Source organism: Phodopus roborovskii, unplaced genomic scaffold, assembly GCF_943737965.1.
Source record: "Phodopus roborovskii unplaced genomic scaffold, PHOROB, whole genome shotgun sequence".
Classification (NCBI taxonomy): domain Eukaryota; kingdom Metazoa; phylum Chordata; class Mammalia; order Rodentia; family Cricetidae; genus Phodopus; species Phodopus roborovskii.
The window spans coordinates 30,668,523-30,690,553 of record NW_026126571.1 but is presented as its reverse complement, the minus strand read 5'-3'; the positions used below and the strand labels follow the sequence as shown (position 1 = coordinate 30,690,553).

Genomic DNA, 22,031 nt, shown 5'->3' with positions numbered 1-22,031 from the left:
TGCTGCTAAAGCCCACCCACCATCTAAACTGACAAGTGTGCTGGAATGATAAAAGGCATCCCTCCCTCCATCCCTTTTGCAAGACAAGGGTTTCTCTGTGTAGCCATGGCTGTTCTGGAACCCACTCTGTGGAGCAAGCCATACTTGAACTTAGAGATGTACGTGCCTCTGCCTCCTAAGTGCTGGAATTAAAGATTTGCCCTACTACACCCAGTTCAGACATATTTTCTAAATCCTGCCTTGTCCAATGGGACACCAAGCTAGCGCAAGGAGGGATGAAATGTGTCTTCAACATTAGGAAAAGAGAGTGTAAACAATGCTGTCAGGTAACGGTCAATCCTCCCCGATCAGCTCCTACCAGTTTAGGACCTGTGTGAAAAGGACAGAGCAGACACAACTGAAGAATAACTCTGATCAAAGACTCCCAGGCCACTCAGCTTCTCTGATCTGCTAGAACCCATCCCTAGCGTCTACTGGCAACACAAGTGCAGCCCGTGGCTGCTAGCCTATCGGCAGAGGCCACACGATCAGCAAGTACCTACCCTGATGGCTTCGGCAGAGGCCACACAATCAGCAAGTACCTACCCTGATGGCTTCACCCTCCTTGAGTTCTTGGAACCTATACAGAGCCTCCTGAATGCCAGGGGAGAAACTCCCAGAGTATGATTTCTTTTTTTGTTTGTTTTGTTTTTCCATGTAGCTCTGGCTAGTCTGTAATTCCCTATAAAGATCAGGCTGGCTTTGACCTACCTGCCCATGCCTCCTGAGTGCTGGGATTAAAGATGTGCACCATTATACCTCATTTCAGCCCGTCATGGTTCCTGCTTTAAAAGCCACATCATGTAGCACAAGATTAAGGTTTGCAGCTATTTTATTTACAAGTATACATTTAACACAATGAAATAAACACTGATATATTGAAGCCTAGTTAATAGTAGTGTAACATGTCTATCATTTTGATGATTACATTATTTTAAACAACAAACTACACTGAAAAATTAATGCCGATAAAATTCTTGGTCATAATATTAAGAAATACAATATATAAATTGAAAATATGATTGTTTAAAATTTGAAAATGGAAGTGAACTCATTTGGACAGAGTCAGACGTTAACATAATCTGAAAGGGGAGGACCTCTGACCCAAATGACATCTTTCAGGTTAACAGAAGAAAACAGAAGCACAGTTTTATCTTCAAGGATGACGGGCAGTTTGCTTCTTCAGGTGGAATAAATTCCCAGTGTCCTCGGGTTCTGTAGCAGAATCGTCACATCACTGAGCATGAAGACTTTCCTTGTGAAGCTGCCCCATCAATCTTTTCTGCTTCCAAAATTATCCTTTTAAAAACATCAACAGCAGTCTGAAGAGAAGGCAAAAGCAATGACAGCATTAGTTCTCAGTGGACTGGTGGCAGCTCATGACAGCCTCTTTCCTGAGGAGGGAGTCACTGACCTGTCCTCAGGCCCCCATGGAGGTTCCAGGACAATGGAGGTTGGAGGGTTCCCAGAAGCACCACAACCCCAGGGCTTTCTTCACAGCAACTAGCACCAGCTTCCGCTCTGCTCTGCCCCATACACTCCCATGATGTTCTCTAGGTATTTGGGGCCCTGCTCTACTCTGGCTTCATTTTCCCTTGTAGATGCCCGGCAGCCCTACCCTCCTCTTGGCTTCCCCCAAACTCCCAGCCCTGACTCTCTGTACACCCCACCTCCCTGGGCCGCTTCTACAGCTGCCTGCAAGCCCTCAATCACCCATGTTCATTCTTCCTAGGCACCACGCCACCAATTACAAACCTGTCTAGCCAAGTTCTAGCAAAATCCCTTTCCCAGTCCTAGTCCCTTCTCTAGTGACTGTCACCCCAGTCTTACTTTATGTGACCCACCACACTAACCACACTAACCTCCTAGCTCAGTCCATAATGCTAAGCCCTGCAGGCCTGGCGTCTTACTCCTGTTCTGCGGCTAACCACTTCTCTTCTTTTCCCTGGGTTAGCTTTGGTCTCACAGCACTGAACCCCTTTACCCTGAAAGTGTCTACTACCACGTCAGCACTGCCCAGGGGAACACGTGCATGCCCGCTCACTTTGGAGCTATGGCAGGAGCTCTGGGGAGGTGGCACACACAGGACTGACACCTGTGACCCTGTATAAATTGACTCGGCTACAGTCCCTCAGCAGAGAAGCTTTGAGCCCTGGCCCTCTCATGTCTTTCCTCCCTGACCCTGGCTTATGGTTAAGCCCTTGCTCTGTAAATCACTGGGAAACAGAAGTTGCTTCTACAAGAGAACACCATGCTCTCCTCCACACACCTACTTAAATAATATGGACTACCAGAGCCTGCAAGAACACAATGGATGCAGATGTTTGAAGTCTAAGGAATGTCCTGTCTATGCTTAAAGAATCGGGAGAAGTCTATGTGGAGTGACTGGAAAGCACAGCACAGGCTGCCACATGCTAAGGCCTCCTCTAGAGGCTGAAACGTGGTTTGCAACTTGCAGTAGATCAGGCAGGGGAAGAAGAACACGGGGATGGAGGCAGCAGTACAGCACAGGCACCACAGGTCTGGGCAAAGCGACAAGCTTACACCAAAGCTATGACTAAAAAGAAACAGCAGTTCCGTGAAGCCTTCTAGTACAGAAATGACTCCCCCCTCCCAGAAGGATAGCCACAGGGCTGAAAATGTCAACCAAAGGACTCAATAATCTGTGCCTAAAACAACCATGCACCTGACTCACTTTCTACTGAAAAGGAACATAGTTGTAATGCAGTTAATTCTCCTTGTGTATAACTTATTTCTGCTCTAGCCTATGGACACAGCCACAGTAGCAATAATATGCTCACAGTAAGTATGTTCTTTTCTGTAGAATGGTTTTAAGAAGACTTACTAAACTTAAAAAAATTAGACTCTTTTTAAAACACCCCAAAGTTGGAGTTACAAATGGCAGGAGGCTAAAAATTAAATAAACAGGGTTAAAAACAACAGATAAAATGCCAACTGGAGGAATGTATGCTTGTAACTAATGAGGCTGACACAAAATTAATATTTAGAAACTATATACCTGATTTTCTTTTGCAGAAGATTCCAAAAAAGCTGCATTCCAAGATTCTGCCAAAGCTTTCCCTTCTTCATAACTGATCACCCTAAAGGGAAAAGAAAACCTTGTCTTTGATATATATATAAAACAGCTATGATTATTTATCAAGTAGGCTCCACTCTGACCCACTCTGCTATGAAGCAGAACTATGTGTTTCCCTTCCACTATCAGGAAGCGGCAGGAGCACGTAGTCCAGCCTGGGCTGGGACAGAATGGATAAGTCTCAAGGGTCATCTACATGCCAACGAGCTCTTTCAGTTCAGGGACTGCTTTCCAGTACTGCAGCATCAGTCACGATGGCCATGCCACAGTGAGGGTTTAAGCAACCCAGGGCCCGGCAAAATCCCACTAGGGCCACTGTCCACCAGCCTAGGCTATTCTAGGCTCCTCCCAATGCTCTCTGCACACACGGTGTTCCTGCCCCTGTTCATCACTGTGATCACAATCAGTACACAATCAGTACTGTATGAAAACGGAATAATATCTGTCTTGGTAACTAACCCCAAGAAAATTTCCCAGTTTGCTCCTCATTCTAAACAAGTGTGGCATTTGTACTGCATATTGCTTCTGCTGTACACAGTGACAAATGTTTGGCCATGGGAAAAGAATTTTAAAATGGTATTTTGCTGACTAAATCTCCTTAGACTTAAGAGCTACATACCTTTCCATATGCAGGTCCTTCTTATTTCCAACCAACATAATGGGTATCCTATTAGAAGAAAGACAAGAGAGAGGTAGGTCAGGTCCAGCCTTTCCAGCTCAAGAGATGCTGGTACACATGTCTAGAGAAGAGACAGAGCTACTTACTGCACTTTCCCCACCATATCCAGCAACTTGCCGTGGATAACTTTAATTACTTCAAAACTACAAAACAAAAGCACGGGAACATACATCATTTAATGAGGAAGTTTAAGTGAGAAAAATATAGCACAGATGGCACTCAGTGATCCTTACTGAGACTATACAAAGTAAGACAGGTTTATGCCATTTAAGTCTAGCACCAGGCTGACAAACCACAAGAACATGGACTTGATCCTCAAACTGTATCCATTAAATGGAAATCTGTAGAACTTTTCTGAGGGAGTGTTCCCTAGAGATCAGTGCTGTTTGCTTTCCTTTGTTTTTGAAGTGGTCTTGATGGGATTTGCTACATAGATCAGGTGTGGCCAGTTCTGTCTGTCCCTGCCTCCCTAGTGCTGGCATGTGACCACAGCTGGCTCCCTCCTTTTCTACGAACCATCATTCACTGGGTGATGCAAAACCTTGACTTTATTGCTATCGATATGCTGATGATCCTTAAACATGCCACAGTGATTAACTTAAAATCATTGCCACACCTCTGACCACTGGCTAATGGGACAAGTCATTCCCATCCTCTCTCAGAAAACCTGGTGTGAGCATCAGCCAGCACATGCTGCATTACTTTTGAAGCTGCTCAGAACCAGACAGCCTTCCACTGCTTTGTGTCCCTTGGCCCAGCTCTGTGCTTCTTCCTATGGCTAGCTCCCACCTGGATGACCCCAAGCCCTAACTTGGTTTCCTTTCCTTCTGTCCCTTGTCCCTTATGCTGGGCCTCCAGCACTGCCAGGCCATCCCACTGAAATGTCCTCTCCCTTGAGATCCTTGAGCATGCTCCCTTACTTATTTCCAAGTCTTTACTTTATGGCTTTCTTTCCTCAGATTTATTTTTAAGTTATGTATATGTGTCTGTGTGTGTGGGTATCTGCATAATCTTCAACAGAGTACTGGAACCCCAGGAGCAGAAGTTACAGGCTGCTGTGGGCTGCCCAATGTGAGTGTTAGGAACTGTACTTTACAAGAGCAGTGCATGCTCTCTAGCCTTCAATGGCTCTTTTTATACTTTTCTCCCTACATAAACCCACAAGCTTCCACAGCTCTCATCCCCTTCTTTGATTTTTTTCTATCACAGTACCACTGTCAGGGACAGATATAAGAAACCCCAAGATGGTTCAAGCTTTGAACAAAGACTGCTGATCATATCACACATACTGATACTGATGAAAATTAAACTTTACCCCATTGAAGTTCACCAACAGGATAGGGCACCCCCATTTCTACAGCTGTCCTTCGATCCACAGTTCCCTTAGCTTGGTTGCATTTGCCTACACTGAATGAAGAGATACAGTAGCTAGCCACATGAGACAATTGGGAAGGCTGGGACTGGGTGGGAGCCAGTGGGAAACAGCTTTCTCTATAGTAAAGACACCTCCCTGATACCTCCTGGTGAGAGCTGGCCTAGTGACTGCCTAACAATGACCATAACACAACAATGGTATTGGGTACCATGGAGGCTTGAGCCTATCTTTATTTCCATCTTGCTGCAGATTCTAATTAATTTTGTGTGCTTGTCCTGATGGGGAAGGTTATTTAGACAAATGGATGGTTTTCATCCAAAAAGAAAATAAGAGCACCATCCAACACTAAACCCACACGACAAGCCTGAAGTCAAAGACCCAGCTAGCCACACCCACATGCTTGAGCCAGGAAACAGATCTGTGTACTGTTTTAAGCATATACATTTTCAAGTAGTTTGTCATACTGCAGATAGCCATGTAGTAGACAGAATTTCAATTAAAAGCAAACAAACTTTTGCTTTCTTCAAACAATTTTTATTTCTATCACATGAAAACACTGGTTTTAAATTTTTTCTGGTGTGTCTGTGTAGGTCAGAGGACACCTTCTCAACCTCCACCTCAGGTCCTAGAGCTTGAACTTCAATTAGGGTCTTAGGCAGCCCAAGCTTGTCTCCAGATCCTTACCTGTTTCAGCTTCACATGTGCTGGGTTTACAAGCACATGCTACTATGTCAGCTCCATTAAGCACTGTTTTAGACAGAGAGGCTGTCTATCACAATGAATCTATTTCTGAAGATGCCACACTAAGGCACTGCAAAGTGACCTGTCCTACATTGTTAGAATAAGTGAAAACCCAAAGTTTCCATTCTCTCTGACCTGTAATCTTTCCCCATTTCTAGAAACTGAGAACAGAAGGTATTTTGCTTTATGATGTTACAAGAAACAATCCTACAAACTTCATGATACAAAGGAATAATGTAAGATCTCTGCTTTACTTCACAAAAAATAATGGCTATGACTTGTAGATAGATAGATAATGTTCTGCCCATGTTGGTGGATGGCTCATGCCTGTAATCCCAACATTTGGGAAGGCGAGTCAGAACTGCTTCGTACACAGGGAGATCCTGTCTTAAAAAAAAAAAAAAAAAAAATAGGGCTGGAGAGATGGTTCAGAGCATAAGAGCATTTGCTGTTCTTATAGAGAACCTGGCTTCCCAGCACCTACACGGCAGCTCACAACCACCTGTAATTCCAGTTCCAGGGCATTGCACACATGTAGGGCAGACACATACTGAGGCAAAACACCCATACAAACACACACACACACACCTTGCCAGCCCAAGTTTCCCTATTTTTTAAAATAGGTAACAATAAATGTAACATCAAACGCTACTTCTAACCAAAATATCATCTACCTGATACACATAAAAAAAATAAAAACACCAATAAAAGGAATCAACAAATGCATTAAGAAAATTTCTCAGCAGGGTATTGCGACACATGCCTTTAAAAACCACAAATTGGGAGGAAGAGGTAGGCGTCTGAGTTCAAGGCCAGCCTGGTCTACAGAGTAAGTTCCAAGACAGCCAGGGCTACACAAAGAAATTGTCTCACAACACCAATCCCCACCCCTAAATTACTCCTTAATACACTAACTCTACAAAGTAACAATAAAGTAGCACATTTTCTAACAATCATATAAAATTAATTTACAAACAATAGTAAAAGTGAAAATATATGAATGTGCTGGTCAGTATCAACTAGACTCACCTAGGAGGCCTGCCCTAGACACACCCAAAGGATGACCTTAATTAGACTGGCTGAGAGAGGAGAAGACAACCTAATAGTGGGCATCAGCAGACCCTAAATTTAGGGCCTGACTCCATAAAAAGAAAACACTAGATGAGAGCCGGCATTCACTGTTCTGATTCTTGACTGGACACAATGTGGCCAGTTGTCACCAAGCTCCTACTATCATTGGATGAGGATTCCCTTAAACTGTGAACCAAAATAAACCCTATCTTGCCTGGTGTGGTAGTGTTCACCTTTAATCTCAGTGCTCCTGAGGCACAGGCATGTGAGTTTGAGGCCAGCCTGGTCTAAGTATGAGTTTTAGGACAATCAGGGCTGCATATTGAGACCCTGCATCAAATAAACAAATACATTACTGAACAGATGAGGGCTAAGAATAACTTTATTCTTATTTCAAAAATTGTTGTAATTAATATAAAAAACAGAACTAAACCTTTAACTATTTAGGATGTTCTTGAAAATTAAAAAGATCATCTGGGCATTCTGACAAACCCTTTAATTCTGGCACTCCAGAGGCAGAGGCAGGTGGATCTCCGTGAGTTCAAGGCCAGCCTGGTCTACATAGTGAGTTTTAGGACTAGCAATGCTACTGTGAGACCCTGTTTCAAGAAAAAAGAAAACAAACAAACAAACAAGTAAAATCAAGTCCCAAATTAGTTAAGTAGGACATGAAAAAAATGGCTCAGTGAAAGAAAAAGAACAAAACAAAACAAAAAAACCAAACCAAAAGAAAATACAGATTAGTGCAGTGTTAATAGCATCCTTTTGGATATCCCCAGAACTATTTCCACATCTCTTCAATTGTTTCTCAGGAACATGGAAATGGCCAAGTTCATTTTGACTAAGGTATAAAACAAGGACCAGCAGTACCTGGCTTCCAGTTACACATCAAAACCTCAATATATGAGCCCCTGCCAGGGAGAAAAATGCAGAAACTTACACACATGCAAGAGGAGAATCTAATTTCTGCTGGCAATACTGTGTAGTGGTTAAGACCCTAGATACTGCCCCATAATGTTAGTATTCAGCCATCTGTATTAGCCTGCCCTTGGGTTCTGACGGGATAGCCCTCAGCTGCAGCCACATAGTGCATAGTCACTATGTTTCCTTTTCAAAGGTGGGCCTTGCCCACCCACCTCCTGTCTCTTTTTCTTCTGTTGTTTTTTTGTCTCCTGGGACCCATGCCTGCCCCTTCTCTCTCCTCTTCAAATAAACCTCCTATGTGAGCCTTGTTGTATGGTGTGACTTTTCTTCACATCATTTTAAAATAAATTACAACACATAAAACAGCCACAAGTCATGTGAGGCTGACTGGGCACCTGAAATGTAGCTAGGGTAACTAAGGAACTGAACTTTCAATTTTGATAAATTTGAGCTAATTTTAGTAGTCATATAAAGCAAGAATATGGAACAATTCCATCACTGCAGTCAAATTCTACTGGACAGCTGGCCTGGACTGTGGAGTACAAGACCCAGGCATGAGTGAATCAACATCACACACAGCCTATGAAATGCTGGGTCGGTTGTTTATTTTAATGTTTAATTTCTTTCCTGGGAAGATAAGAAACGAGACATCTGAAGAAGGGTTACTCGTGGTAGTTAGTAAAGGATTATTTTAAAAATTATTTTCTTTATGTGTTCATGAGTAAGTGGTTGACCTCAGGTGCCTTCCTTAATCATTCTCTAATTGATTTGTTGAGACAGAGTCATACAGTACCTAGATCATGCTGACTAGCTAGACTGGCTGGCTATCTCTAAAGCCCCAGTGATGATATTACAGACATATGATACCACATCTGACTTTTTACATGACAGCTGTGGACCCAAACTCAGGCTTACACTTAGACAGTTAAAAAATACTTTATCAACAGAGTCATCTCCCCAGCATCAGTAATTTATCATTAAAAAGGCAGTCAGTATGACAAACTGACATTTCACACACTGAAAAGATGTCAGCTAGCCACCAAACTTCTACAAATACTGGCATTTCCATGAAATCTTCAAAGATAAATGTTTCCATTGTCATGAGTTCTCACATATTGACTGCAGCAGACCACTCCTTTTTGTGACAATGGATGTCATCCCTGGTAACAAATGTGTGGCTAAATAAACAAAAAATCAATCCTCACTAACAACAGTGGCTGCATTTTTAGTTAGTAGAACCCTATTACTCAAAGGTCTCACTACATAAATCCACAGGAAAGACTTAAGTCCCTAATAAGTCAGTTCAATATTAATATTATAAAACACACAAAACATAAAACCAAGTCACGATTTCCCATTTAAACAGCAGGAAAGCTCAGCTCACACAGTCACAACCTAGGCACTTTGAGCAAGTAAACAGATTTTATTCTATCAGTGTAATGGAATTTACTGAGGATTTGACTCCCTATAATAATCTGATTGCTTCACAAGAAAAGTCACTGAAAACATTTAAGCAATAACCAATTCTGTTACTATTAATTCTAGTATAATCCTTTAAAAAGGTCTATGCATAGTAAATAAACTCAAGCAAGCATCTAGTCTTACCTTTTGATTGATGTAACAGAATACACAAGAATATAACCATTAATATCTATGGAGTATGTCTGAGGAAAAATGGAATATTCATCCTGTGGGGAAAAAATTAATTTTATTTGAGTAGTCTTCATACAGCAGAAGAAACAATCTTTATAAATTTTTCTTGTATTACTTAAAGAGATTAAATAAAAGAAAACAAAGTTTATATGCCAGCCATATAACAAACTATATAACAAGACCCTGTCTAAAAAAATGTGTTCGATTCATGAAGAAAATCTTCAACGTCCCTAAGACTTGTGTCATGGAACAGTCGATAATTAATGCCCAGTTAACATTTGAACAGACTAATAAAAAGAGAATTTTGAGAAAGGAATAACCATGCAGGCATGTGAATGAACCCATAAAGCTACAGTAATTAGCTAACCTTCACTGGCTTATGAACAAACAGGAAAAATGTAAAAAGATGCAATTATGTATGGGAAATAGGTACATAACAATAGTGCCCTTCAAATCAGCAAGGCTAGAAGGTAACACAAAATGTGCAAATCCAAGTACAGAGCCTTCTTGGGATAAGCTTGTTCTCTTAATTTGTTCTTCAGCAAAAATGTACTCCATACAGGAATCAAAGATCTGAAGATAAGAATGGCTTGCCTAGCAAAGCATGCGGAACTGAGCTGAGATCTTCAGCATGCACCCACCCACCCACCTACCCACCCACACACACACACACACAAATCCCAAAACAAAACAGTGCAGTAGAGTGCATCTGTGACACCAGTGCTGGTTTGTGTGTAGAGACATGCAGATCATTGGCTCATTGGCCAGTTTGTTGAGGCAAACTGATGAGTTCAAGATTTGGTAAGAGACCTCACCTAAAAAGACAAAGTCATGGGCAACACCAACCTCTGGTCTTTACATTTGTGCACATCTACTAACACCCACACATTGACACACAAGATTTCCTTCCATACATAATAGTCATCAACTACAATGATAACAGGGATGTCCACAGCAGCATTGCTATAGAATGCAATCAATATATTGGCAAAACTGTAATAGACCAATAATTATGACACAGACAATAGCTGCCTATCATATGATCACCAGGAGCTATATGTTTATGGAATAACCTCCAAAACGGGTATCCATTACTTTTGGGTAAAAAAAAGGGAAAAATACTGTACTTGCATATTTATCATGTATCAAAGTAATGGTATATAATACAGTGTTGCCCCTTAATTAAGTTTTTATTTATTTTTTGGTGAAATTTAATTTAAAAAACATTTTTTAGAAAAAAAAAATTCAAGATAGGATTTCTCTGTTGCTTTGGAGCCTGTCCTGGAATTCGCTCTGTAGATCAGGCTGGCCCTGAACTCAGAGATCCCCCTGCCTCTGCCTCCCAAGTGCTGGGATTAAAGGCATGCACCACCACTGCCCAGCCACTCTAGGTTTTTAAAATATTTTTCTATAGCTCACATTTTTTGTTTTGAGACAGGCTCTCAATGTAGCCCAGGTTTGACCTCAAATCTGCTATGTAGCCAAGGATTAATTTGAACTCTTGATCTTCCAGCTTCTACTTCTCTAGGATCAGGGTTATAGGTTTGAGGTAGGAACGTAAATGCTGAGAATTGAACCCAGGTTTTCTGGAAGAACAGTCAGTGTTCTTAACCACTGAGCTAGCTCTCCAGACCCTTGTTCAGATTACTAAAACATTTCATCTCAAAACCAAACCAAAATATTTCAAGCAAGTTATATTAGTCACATTCATCATTCTCCTCAGCTGAGCAATTAAGCCACAGTGACAGTCATATAGTGTACTATAATGTACTATAATGACATTTTGGTCAACAATGAACCACAAAGCAATTATAACTGACTGGAAAATCCTAACTGCCTAGTGATGTTACTGCTGTAGCACAATGCATTATACTCTATTTGTAGTAGTGCTGGAGGTTTTAGAAGATTGTTCTTCTAGTGGTATGAAACATTTGCACATTTATTTTACTTAAAAGGCAAGGTTCACTATCCTGCTTCAGCCTCCAGAATATTGGGATTACAGGTGTGATGTATACCACTATTTCCTGCTAGATACAATACATAATTCCTTTAAAAAAGAAATTAAAAACATTGATTTATTATTTGTGTGTATGTTTGTATGCCTGCATGAGTTTATATGCATCACTTGTTTGCAGGTACTTGCAGAGGCCAGAAGAAGGTGTCAGATCCTCCACAAATGGAGTTACAGGCAATTGTGAACCATCCAATGTGGCCAAAGAACTCAGATCCTCTGAAGAGCAGCAAGTGCTCTTAAGTACTAAGCTGTCTCTCTAGCCACCAATACATAATCTTGACAGCAATGGTGAACTCTGTCCCAAAGTCCTAGTTTTCAGAATGTGTCCTTGTTATTGACACATGGCCCTGTTTGTATTGATATAAATTACAAAGTAAAAGGTAATTGCTATTTATTATGAATATTTATGGTGTGCATTTTTTCCCTAAAATATGAAGACTACTGTGTAAATTTATTAGGTAATGATTTTGTGATCAGGTCTTGATATACTGTTCAGGCTGGTCCTTAACTCTAGTGATTCTCCTGCCTTAGCCTCTCATGCAGTTGAGACTAAAAATGCATACTAGTGAGCTACAGATTATTTTTAAAGAATGTGTCTTTTGGGAAGCTAGAGAGATGGCCCAGTGGTTAAGAGCATGGCTGCTCTTCTAGAGGATCCAAGTTCAATTCTCAGTACCCACTTGCCAGTTTACAACTATGACCTCTCTCTTCTGGTCTCTGTGTGTACTGCATGCATGTGGCACATAGACATTCATGTAGCAAAACATCCACACACATAGTAATAAAATATAAAAATAAAATTCAAAAAATAAAAATAAAGTGTCAGTCCTTACTATTTACTCCAGCCTCACCCCTAGAACTAATCATCCTGAAGCCAGAGGCAGGAGATTCACTCTCCAAGTTTTCTATGGAGTAAGAGTAGAACAGCAGCAGCTGGAGATGCCATGTTTCACTGCTATGAACTGCACACTGATTATAATCTTTCAGAAAAGATTAGCAAAGATGAGAACTCAAGATCCTGTCAGTTTTATTACCTGCATTATCAGATCATTAAAACCACTAAAGACTGATACAAATTGTACACTCATGTTTAGAGCAAAGCAGTTCCTTAGAAGAATGTACCTGTGTTGACTTGGAAAACCACTGGATGACATTTCCTCCCGAGCTCTGCTTAGCTGCCCCTGTCAAGTAAAGCACTGTCTGGTCTGAGAGAATATCAAGCCTACAGAAACCTCAACCTAACCATCCTGTGCAGGCTGATACCAGGAAAGCAGTAGACACAACAAAACTCATCTTTTGTCTTTGGGCCATTGGATAAATAAGAATAGCCAGGACTCAAAGTCTCTGTCTCTCTTTTGAAACAGGGTTTCAAACTCACATCTACCTCTGCCTCTTGAGTGTTAGAATTAAAGGCATATGTCACATGCCCCACCTGACTCAAAGCTTCTTAGTGGGGCAACAGACTTAGCCCCTACTTTCCAGGGGCTTAAAAAGATTCCAAAGATACAAAAGCAAACCTGAAGTCCAGGTGATGTCACAGTCCCACTCTAAACATCGTAAGTTTAAAGCTCATTTACCAACAACATCAGGAACTGTCTCTCTCACACTAAATGTGGTGTCTTCTTTCAGGAAATAAATTATCTGTTCAACCATAAAGACAAAGAGAAGCTCCCAAACAAAATGGACCCAATTCCTGCTCAGGGATCTCCCCTACTAAGTTCTTTCTAAGAGAGTCATATTATCTATGTCATTGCCAGGGGTTGTTACCATCTCTTACCTTAGCAAGACAACCACACATTCTTTCAAAGACTAGAATGGGTCTGTGGGAATAGAACTGCTAGTTTCTGACTGATTGCACATGCTCCACCACAGTTGTGGAGAGTAGGAGGAAACTGCATGCCACTAGAAGCTCAGAGTCCCACACATTCGAGGTTTATTTGCTTACTGAACAGAAACTCTACATTTCTCCAGTACTAACATCATGCAGTTTAGCTATTTCACGTTTCACACCCTTCTTCTATCATTACTTCAAAACAAAGCAGAAGGAACTCATTTCTAAGCACAGGACATGCCCCATTATTTTAGGTCCATTTGAACATGCCGAGGTCCCATAAAAAAGCCTCTATTAAACATTGCAGAGATTGGACCGCTCATAAGGTCTGCTGGTCTAACTCTTTGTAACTATGTGCTGCAAGGGCAGGAAAAGTCAGAGCTGAAAGCCCAGCCTCTCTATACTCCCCACCCTCCAGTGAACTGGGACACATTCAGTCTAACAAAATGGTTTCTAGAAAAGGCAGGACTGGTGCCATGGAAACAAGGCAGCTAAGTTGTCAAAGGGCTTTTCTATTCCCTGGAGTGTTCTTATTTATTTCTCCTTTGTCCCCAGTCAGTAGCCCCAGCAATGCATTCCATACATCACTGCTGCACTGATTAACCTGAGTATCCTTTTCTCTGTGCAGGAGGAAATGGAAGAAATGATTTTGGTAACTACTCCTCATATCAAATCAACAGTTTAATCTGATCACCAGACAATCTAACCAATCTGATGTTTCCTAGCTCAAGCCCTCACAAGAAGTGAGCTTTACCACTAATTTTTTTTTTTTTTTAAATTTTGTCTTAATATAGGAAAATACACATTATGGAGGGCCAGAAGGAGGGAAGTGATAATTCTTTAATGCAGAATTAAAGTTCAGAAAACCATTCTTCTATAGTGAGTTGTCAACCCGCACTCTGATAATAATATAGTTTAAAATAGTTCTGACATAGAAAAACAATTCCTCAGAGATGTGCCATGGGTCATACAAAGCCCAGGCAGACAGCACATTAACATTCCACCATACCCATAGCCCAAGACCAGAGTGTGTGAGGCATGCTGTGGGCAGGACTGTTAGACCTGCTACTGCAGGCAATCCCTTACCTGCCCCGCTGTGTCTACAAGCTGGAGATGATACTCTTGTCCATTTACTGTGATTAACTTTGTGAAAGCTACAAGGAAAGAGAACAAAATACTAGTTTAAATACATTAAACTCTGGATTATGTACAAGTTTGAACAATGACAACTGATCAAACTGAGCCCCCAATAATCTTTCCAGAAGTTCCAATGAATGGAAAATGAGCAAGTCTAGAACTGTACAGACTATCTCCTTCTTCCATTGGACTACTATGAATTGCTGATGAAAATCAAGCTTAGAGAAACTGTAGTCAGGCAATAATTCGCACCCTATAAAAACAACCTGACTGTTCTGTGGAGTATTTCCTCTTAGGAACAAGTGAAATACACTATGTAAAGCCTCAAGTCTAGAATGAACCAAAACCACAAAAGTCTCCCACTACTAATTCATAGGAAGTCTGGATCAGAATACAAAGAACTAGTATTAATTGAAGTGCTAAGACGCTCTAGTACATCAAAAAACAAAGAAACAAAACAACGTTACTGACAGGTAATGTGGCAATGGAACACATGTTCTGGGATGAAACCACCATTCTTTCTCAGCTTAAAGACCCAGGCTATTTGTCATAACCGTTTTCCAGTAAGGGTTAGAAAAGTCAGCTCAGAATTTCAAGGGGACAGGCTTCCAAACACAGGACTAATCACAGTAACAAACTTCAGCATGTGACCATCTGGAGCCCCACAAGGAAGCGGGACAGATTTCCTTTGTGTTGGTGGCCCCAGCTGGCTGTCCTGTACAATATATACAGGCCTACCTTTCCACAGACGAAAGATGCCACAGTCTGTCTCACAACCAAAAGGAAAAGCAAGAGACAAATGGAATTACTCAGAAAACTAAGTCACAAATAGGCAGGCGATTCCATGAAAACACAGGTGCTCAAGGGAGGGAGTCTGTATTAGCTGCTCCTACATGCAAGCAGGCTGCTGTGAGGGTTACAAGGACTGGACATTATCCTTTTCTGGAAATGGCCACATTAAGGAAATAGGTAAGTCAGAAAAGACTGAACAAGAATAATTCTGGAATTTATACTGGAAAATATCCAGTATAAATTCATTGATAGTTGGGTGTAGTGCCACATGTTTTAGTAGTAGTGCTCCAGTGTTTGGGAGGCAGAGGCAGGTAGATTAGAGACCAGCCTGGTCTACATAACAAATTCCAGGCCACCTGGAGCTACTCAGTAAGATTCTGTCTCAAAACAACAATAACTCACTTATTCTGTAAGAGTTCTACTCTGACTTGGGGTCAAATAGCAGTGTAGGAACTTTCAAATCACTGTCAGCCAGGAGGCTGTGACATATATACCTGTGAGAAACCGTTCAGCTAGAATTAAAAAGTCACATTCCAGGCTTGATGAGAATTATGGGGGGGGGGAAAAAAACCCACTGGTGAGTAGAAAAAAACAGCTATACTTATTTAAAACTATGTAGCTGTAGTTGTTATGAGGTATGACACAATTGTTTTGACCAGATTACTGGGACAAAAGTTCATTTATTTACAACTACTTCCTGGGTACCACCGTACCAGCAGCACTGTTCCACATGCTCCAAGTCTCTAACCCTGAGCTGATGTTTCAGTGAAGAAGGGAGACCCATGCAACTACCACAGAATCTGGGATTGTGTCTAGGATAAGGCACCAGGCAGAAATTATATTAGCAAGAAACAAAACAAACCAAAGACGTCAAGGAGGAAGGGAGAGGATAATGGAGATGAAAATGACCAATACATTCTACACATGTAGGAAATCATCAAAGGAAAAATAAAACCATTAAGGCAGTCAGTCTAAAATATGCTAGCAATGTTGTGACTAAGTAAAAGTGAACACAACGAAGCTGTGCATGGTGGCACCTACCTATCTAAACATCCAGAAAGCAGAGACAAGAAGACCTCAAGAGTTCTAGACCAACCTAGGCTACATAGCTAGACTTTCTCACATACTCCCACTCTCTCCCCACAAAGATATAAGAATACTAGGTAAAGTCTGAATGTAGATTATAGCTATTTTTCAGTGAAGTCTCACACTAACAAAAGTACAGGTTTTTAAAATTTTGGCATTTGCAAAGTAAGTCAGTGTTATCAAGACATGTTAAGCATCCTTAATTCATACCTCCAAAGAGATCTATCAGCAAGCCATGCTTGGTAAAACTGTGAGATTCTCCATCAGAATTTCCTAACTACAGCCAGTAAATGGTGGCACACATCTTTGATCCCATTATTCAGGAGGCAGAGGCAGGAAAATCTCTATGGGTTCAAGGCCAGCCTGGTCTACAAATCAAGTTCCAGGACAACTAGAGCTGTTACATATAGAAATCCTGCCTCAAACCAACAATTTTCACTACAAATGACAATGCCAACCGACCATGAGATGGCACTAGTGTCATTTGTAAACCGTATCCCCCAAGTTTAGTACATTATCACGTTATTAGGTTAACATTACAGAACTTCTGGTCAGCTCTCTTAAAAAAAAAAAAAAAAAGGAAAGAAAAAGAGAAAAAACACAAAGTTTTGCTAAATTCTTCTATTATCCTAACTATTGAAAATGACATTTGTGTTTCACAGTGATATGTCACAGAGTGTGCTACTGCTGAACATTTGCTATTAATAACCTATTGTGTATAATAAAGGTAAATATAAAATAATTACTAGATTATTTTCAGATCTTAGATTCAATCAATCAATGATCAATGGGTGAAACCAAATCTCAATGTGTAGCTCTGGTTGGCCTGAACCTTTCTGCTTTTTCAAGATTATGGCTATCACCAAATAATTTTTTTTTTTAAACCAAATATTGGAGGAATGGAATAAAGGTTTCTATTGTTAAGAATATGAAGGTATAGTAAATATAACTCAATGACAAAATAGGCCCCATGAACTCTCAAGGGCTATTTGATTTGATAAACATTTCTGCTCCTGCCTGTAGACTTTACTGAGTTGAATAATTGCTATGAATTTATCTTTATGATGATAATGTCTTTACTGTTGAACACCAAAATAGAAAAACCCAAAGGCACAATAAAATGTGATAATGACAATCTTAAACCGTCAAGCTGGGAGTGATAGCCATGCGCCAGAACTCCTAACATCACATGTAGAATGCAATTAGCTAGGAGGTAGAGAGCAACTTGGAACCCAGGGAACAAACAGTGTGAGACCATCATACAACTCTCTCTCTCTCTCTCTCTTCTCCCCAGTTAACACCCCCATCCCGAAAACCCATCCAAACTCCCACATTTCCAGACAGATGCTGAAACTTTAAATTCATACTCTTCCCACATGAAGCTTTTTTGAACTACAGACTCTATTCTTACTGAGAGTCAAAGTGCCTCAGTGTTTCTACTGCAAGCTCAGAAAGTGAAGGCTGACACCCTAATTATTATGAACCTAGCCATTAATCTGCTTCCATCTAATATGCTAACGATATAATCCTGTTTAAAATATGTATGCTTCTGGTGGCAAATTTGGTCTCCGGTGCTTCACACCCTGGATCCAGAGTCTACCAGGGGCTCTAACATTGTAGAAAAAAAGAACAGCCTGAGCTTCCAACAAAGCAGATTCTCTGGTTGTACTGATGACCAGCATAGACCTTGAGCTATCTTTAAGATTCTCTAAGCCAACAAAGTAAAGGCTGTGGCTGGTTCTGGCTGTGTGTGCTCTTTCCTGAATGTGATATGAAATGCAAGTTAGAGACAACGTCTTTCCAATGCTGCAGCACCTGCTGTGGTCCCAGAATAGCATGCTTCCCAGCAGACTCTTTCAAGTCTTCAGGACCCAGAGAGCAGGATGCTCCTCAAGGCACAAGGTTTTCAATTTTCAAAGTTGACATCCATACAAAGGGCTCCTACTGAATGGAGGGGTGGGGATAAAAATAAAACTGCTCTCAAGTCCCTTTTCTTGAAGCTGACTCTATATATGAATTACCAATACAGAACCAGATTCCTACTGATTGGGATATAACTCTACATGTCAGAGGACATAATCACTGAATAAAAAAGAATTCAGGGTACTCTAAGTAAAATCTCTGTAAGTTTTCTATAACTCCCCATTGGAGAAATATAAACTTAACACATTACCTACTGCCACCCAAATCCTTAAGACTACAAATAATGCTTTCTCAGAGGCTAAGCAGTTGAAAACAATACTCACTGTTTTCTATGGTTGGATCGTAGGAGTCAACAAATTGGCCTTCAACAAACTGAATTGTCAATGAGGACTTCCCTATAAAAGAGAACAAACAGAATTATTGGCATATGGGAATAAAAATAACTTATAAAAAGCTACTCTAGGACTAGAGGGAGAGCTCAGTGACTAAGAGCCACCTGAACAGAAACTGAGTTGGATTCCCAGTACATGCTGGGTGGCTCATAACTGCCTATAACTCTGCTTCCTTCCCATACACATAATAAAAAATAAAATGTCAATAATTAAAAACAGACCTATAAGCAGGGTGGTGCTGGCTGACTTATACCTTTAATCCCAGCACACAGGAGGCAGAGGCAGGTGGATCTCTGTGAGTTCGAGGCCAGCATGGTCTACTGAGTGAGTTCCAGTACAGCCTCCAAAGCTACAGAGAAACCCTGTCTCTCCCCCCCCCCCCAAAAAATCACTCTAGTAGATGAAGAAACTGAAGGTATCAGGTTTAATACCTATCTGAGAACGTTTGAAAGTGAAATATATTTAATTAATTAATTTGCTTTATATGAGAAGACCAATAAGTTAAGCTATAACAACACAAACATTTTTGGAACATTCACAAGTATTACTATTACTTACCAACAAGCACATGGGGTATTTAAGGGAAATTCTTTAAACATAGGAACGGGTTGGAGAGATGGCTCAGTGTTAAAAAGCACTGGCTGCTCTTCCAGAGGACCCAGGTTTGATTCCCAGCAGCTACTTAGTGGCTTACAACTATCTGGAGGTCCAATCCTGCGTGCGGACTGGATACCCTCTTCTGACCTCTACAAGCTGGCACCACATATACAGATGGTGCACACACACACATACATACATACATACATGTAACACTCCTACATCTAAAATATATATCTAAATAAAGAACTCAATGAACAAACAAACAAAAATAGGAAGGGGCAGGTGCAATTCTTCCATTTCAGTACATAACAAGTTTGTTTTGTGTGTATGTATGCATGCACATGACCTGTGGAAACCAAAGGATAGTCTTGGATGTTGTCTCCCAGGTGCTGCCCTCCTTTTCCTCTTTTTATATAATCAGTATTCTTACTGACTGGACACTGACCAGACTCTACCAGTCTTCCACTTGCCTATGCCAGGATTACAAGTGCTGCCTTGAAAACAAAAACCCAAAAGTGTGGGTGCTATGGATCAAACTGTGTACTTCACCAACTGAGCTGTTTCCCCAGACTCTCCAATTATACTTTTACTAGTGTACGTGTTTGATTCTATTCAAACCTTTCACTCTCATCCTCTCCTCAGCTCTTGCTGGCCCCCTTTCCTCTTAAATACTTCCCCTTCTATTTTCATGTCTGTTTTAACAAAAGATTTATTTATTTTATGTATGAGTGCTCTACCTGCATGTATGCCTTTATGCCAGATAAAGGGCATGAGATCTCACTATAGACGGCTGTGGGCCACCATGTGGGTGCTGGAAATTGATCTCAGAACCCTGGAAACAAGCCAGTGCTCTTAACTGCTGAGCCATCTCTCCAGCCCCTTTCATGTCTATTTTTTTTTTTTCACATCTATTTTTAAAATCTACATTTTGCAGAGAAGAGAAAATAATATTTCTTAAAAGGTTTTCCTTTTTTGTTTGTTTTTTGAGAGAGGATTTCTATGTATCCCTGGAAGTTCTGGAACTCTCTTTGTAGACCAGGCTGGCCTTGAACTCATAGAGATCCATCAGTCTCTGCCTCCCAAGTGCTGGGATTAAAGATGTGTATCACCAATGCCCAGCTAATTAATTGCTTTTGAGACACTGTCTCTCAAAGGCCTTGGCTGGCCTGGTATGCAGAGATCTGTCTGCCTCTGCTCTGCCTCCCTTCAGAACACTTTCTTGATTAAAGGCATATACCCAGGCCAAGACCATAATTTACCCCTCATCCCCAAGACAGGGTTCAACCTTCGCTGCCACTGAATTTACTTTGCAGACCAGGCTGGCCTCAAATTCAGAGAGATCTGTCTGCCTCTGTCTTCCAAGTGCTGGGATTAAAGGCCACCACTGCCCAAAGGTTGTTTTTTTTTCTTCAGGTTTTAAAGAGTAATCTAAAATAAGCATTCTATTTAAAATACTCATCACAGAATCCCATTCCAATGGTTGAAACAGACTTATGGATACACAAACAAATACTACTTTGAATTTCACAGGATCATCAGTACAGAGCCTGTATGTTTACAGATCCAGAACTAGAACCCTACCTTGTTACTCCTCTATCTACTCCCTTAATATCATCTGAAACACATTAGAACAGGGTCCATAACTGGTGAAGACAAACAATAAACTGTCATCTTGTTCATGTCACTGTCAAAGTCCTTTTTCATGTCCTCAGAACAGTATTACAAGTGTTCTACAGGCTTTCCAGGGTTAACTCCAGCTTCAGAAGGTATTTCAACTCCAGCCCTACACTCCAGGCAGGGTGTAGTTTGTGCTCCCCAAATCAAATTCAGAGTGGCATAGCTCACAGACTGAGGAATGACTTCACACCAAGGAGCCAAAACATGGAAATTAACTCATAAAAAAATAGCACCCACCCACTTGAAGACAGAAATCCTCCTGGTTGGCATTCATCTACTCCTCACGAGCAGCTCGGTCCTTACTACAATCATCATCAACTCCCAACTCCACTATGGCCCACAGAACCAGACCTGCCAACTGAGTCCAGTTCCCTGAGCTCACCTTCTCAGGTCCAGTCACCAGTGTTCTGTTTCTGCCAACCTCCTGCTGCCTTGACCTTTTTCTTATAGCCATCACCACTCCCAGATTTCTGAGCGTATGACTCATCCTTGTCATTCTGTCAGTTCTACAGGGAAGCCATCCCCAAAACCACCCTACCTAAGAAGCACCTGTTCCCTAACAGTCTTGTAGCTATTTGTCATCTCTTTTCACATCTGGAGCAATCACCATTAGTCCATTGAGATTGGCCTGATACACTGCTCAGTCCTCATCTCTTCCATTAAGATAGTTTGACAGAACAATTTCATTAGCATGTGTCTGTCCATGATGTAATAGCAGCTTAGGAACTACAAAGGTTAGTGGACTGTGCCTAAATGAGACCAAGTTAGATATGCTATCAATAAAGAAGAATCTAATGCAAATTTTAGCGACCATTCCAAGTAACAAAGACAGCGGGGGGGGGGGGGGAATCCCTCTTATGTAAATAAAACTGAGAAATTAGAAAAAAATTTCTTTTCCAAGAAACTAATTTCCAGGCACAGAACCAGGGCTATGAGTTGGCCCACCCCAACATTCATCCCATCCTATGAAATGCTGGAGCAGGTGAAGGGGCTGGTCCTA

At 41.1% G+C, this 22,031-nt stretch overlaps 1 protein-coding gene across 1 annotated transcript in view; it reads right to left on the bottom strand.

Annotated features, from left to right (window-relative positions):
- Positions 1-853: 853 nt before the first annotated feature.
- The window catches only part of Rheb (Ras homolog, mTORC1 binding), a 43,668-nt gene continuing 22,490 nt past the window's right edge, over positions 854-22,031 (bottom strand). Inside the window, exons 2-8 of the mRNA XM_051203241.1 lie at positions 18,686-18,757; positions 14,511-14,578; positions 9,532-9,614; positions 3,902-3,958; positions 3,756-3,803; positions 3,059-3,140; positions 854-1,361 (exon numbers count right to left, since the gene is read on the bottom strand). Of these exons, the coding sequence (XP_051059198.1) occupies positions 1,269-1,361; positions 3,059-3,140; positions 3,756-3,803; positions 3,902-3,958; positions 9,532-9,614; positions 14,511-14,578; positions 18,686-18,757 (503 nt within the window). The 3' untranslated portion in view covers positions 854-1,268. The remainder of the gene's footprint in view (positions 1,362-3,058; positions 3,141-3,755; positions 3,804-3,901; positions 3,959-9,531; positions 9,615-14,510; positions 14,579-18,685; positions 18,758-22,031) is intronic.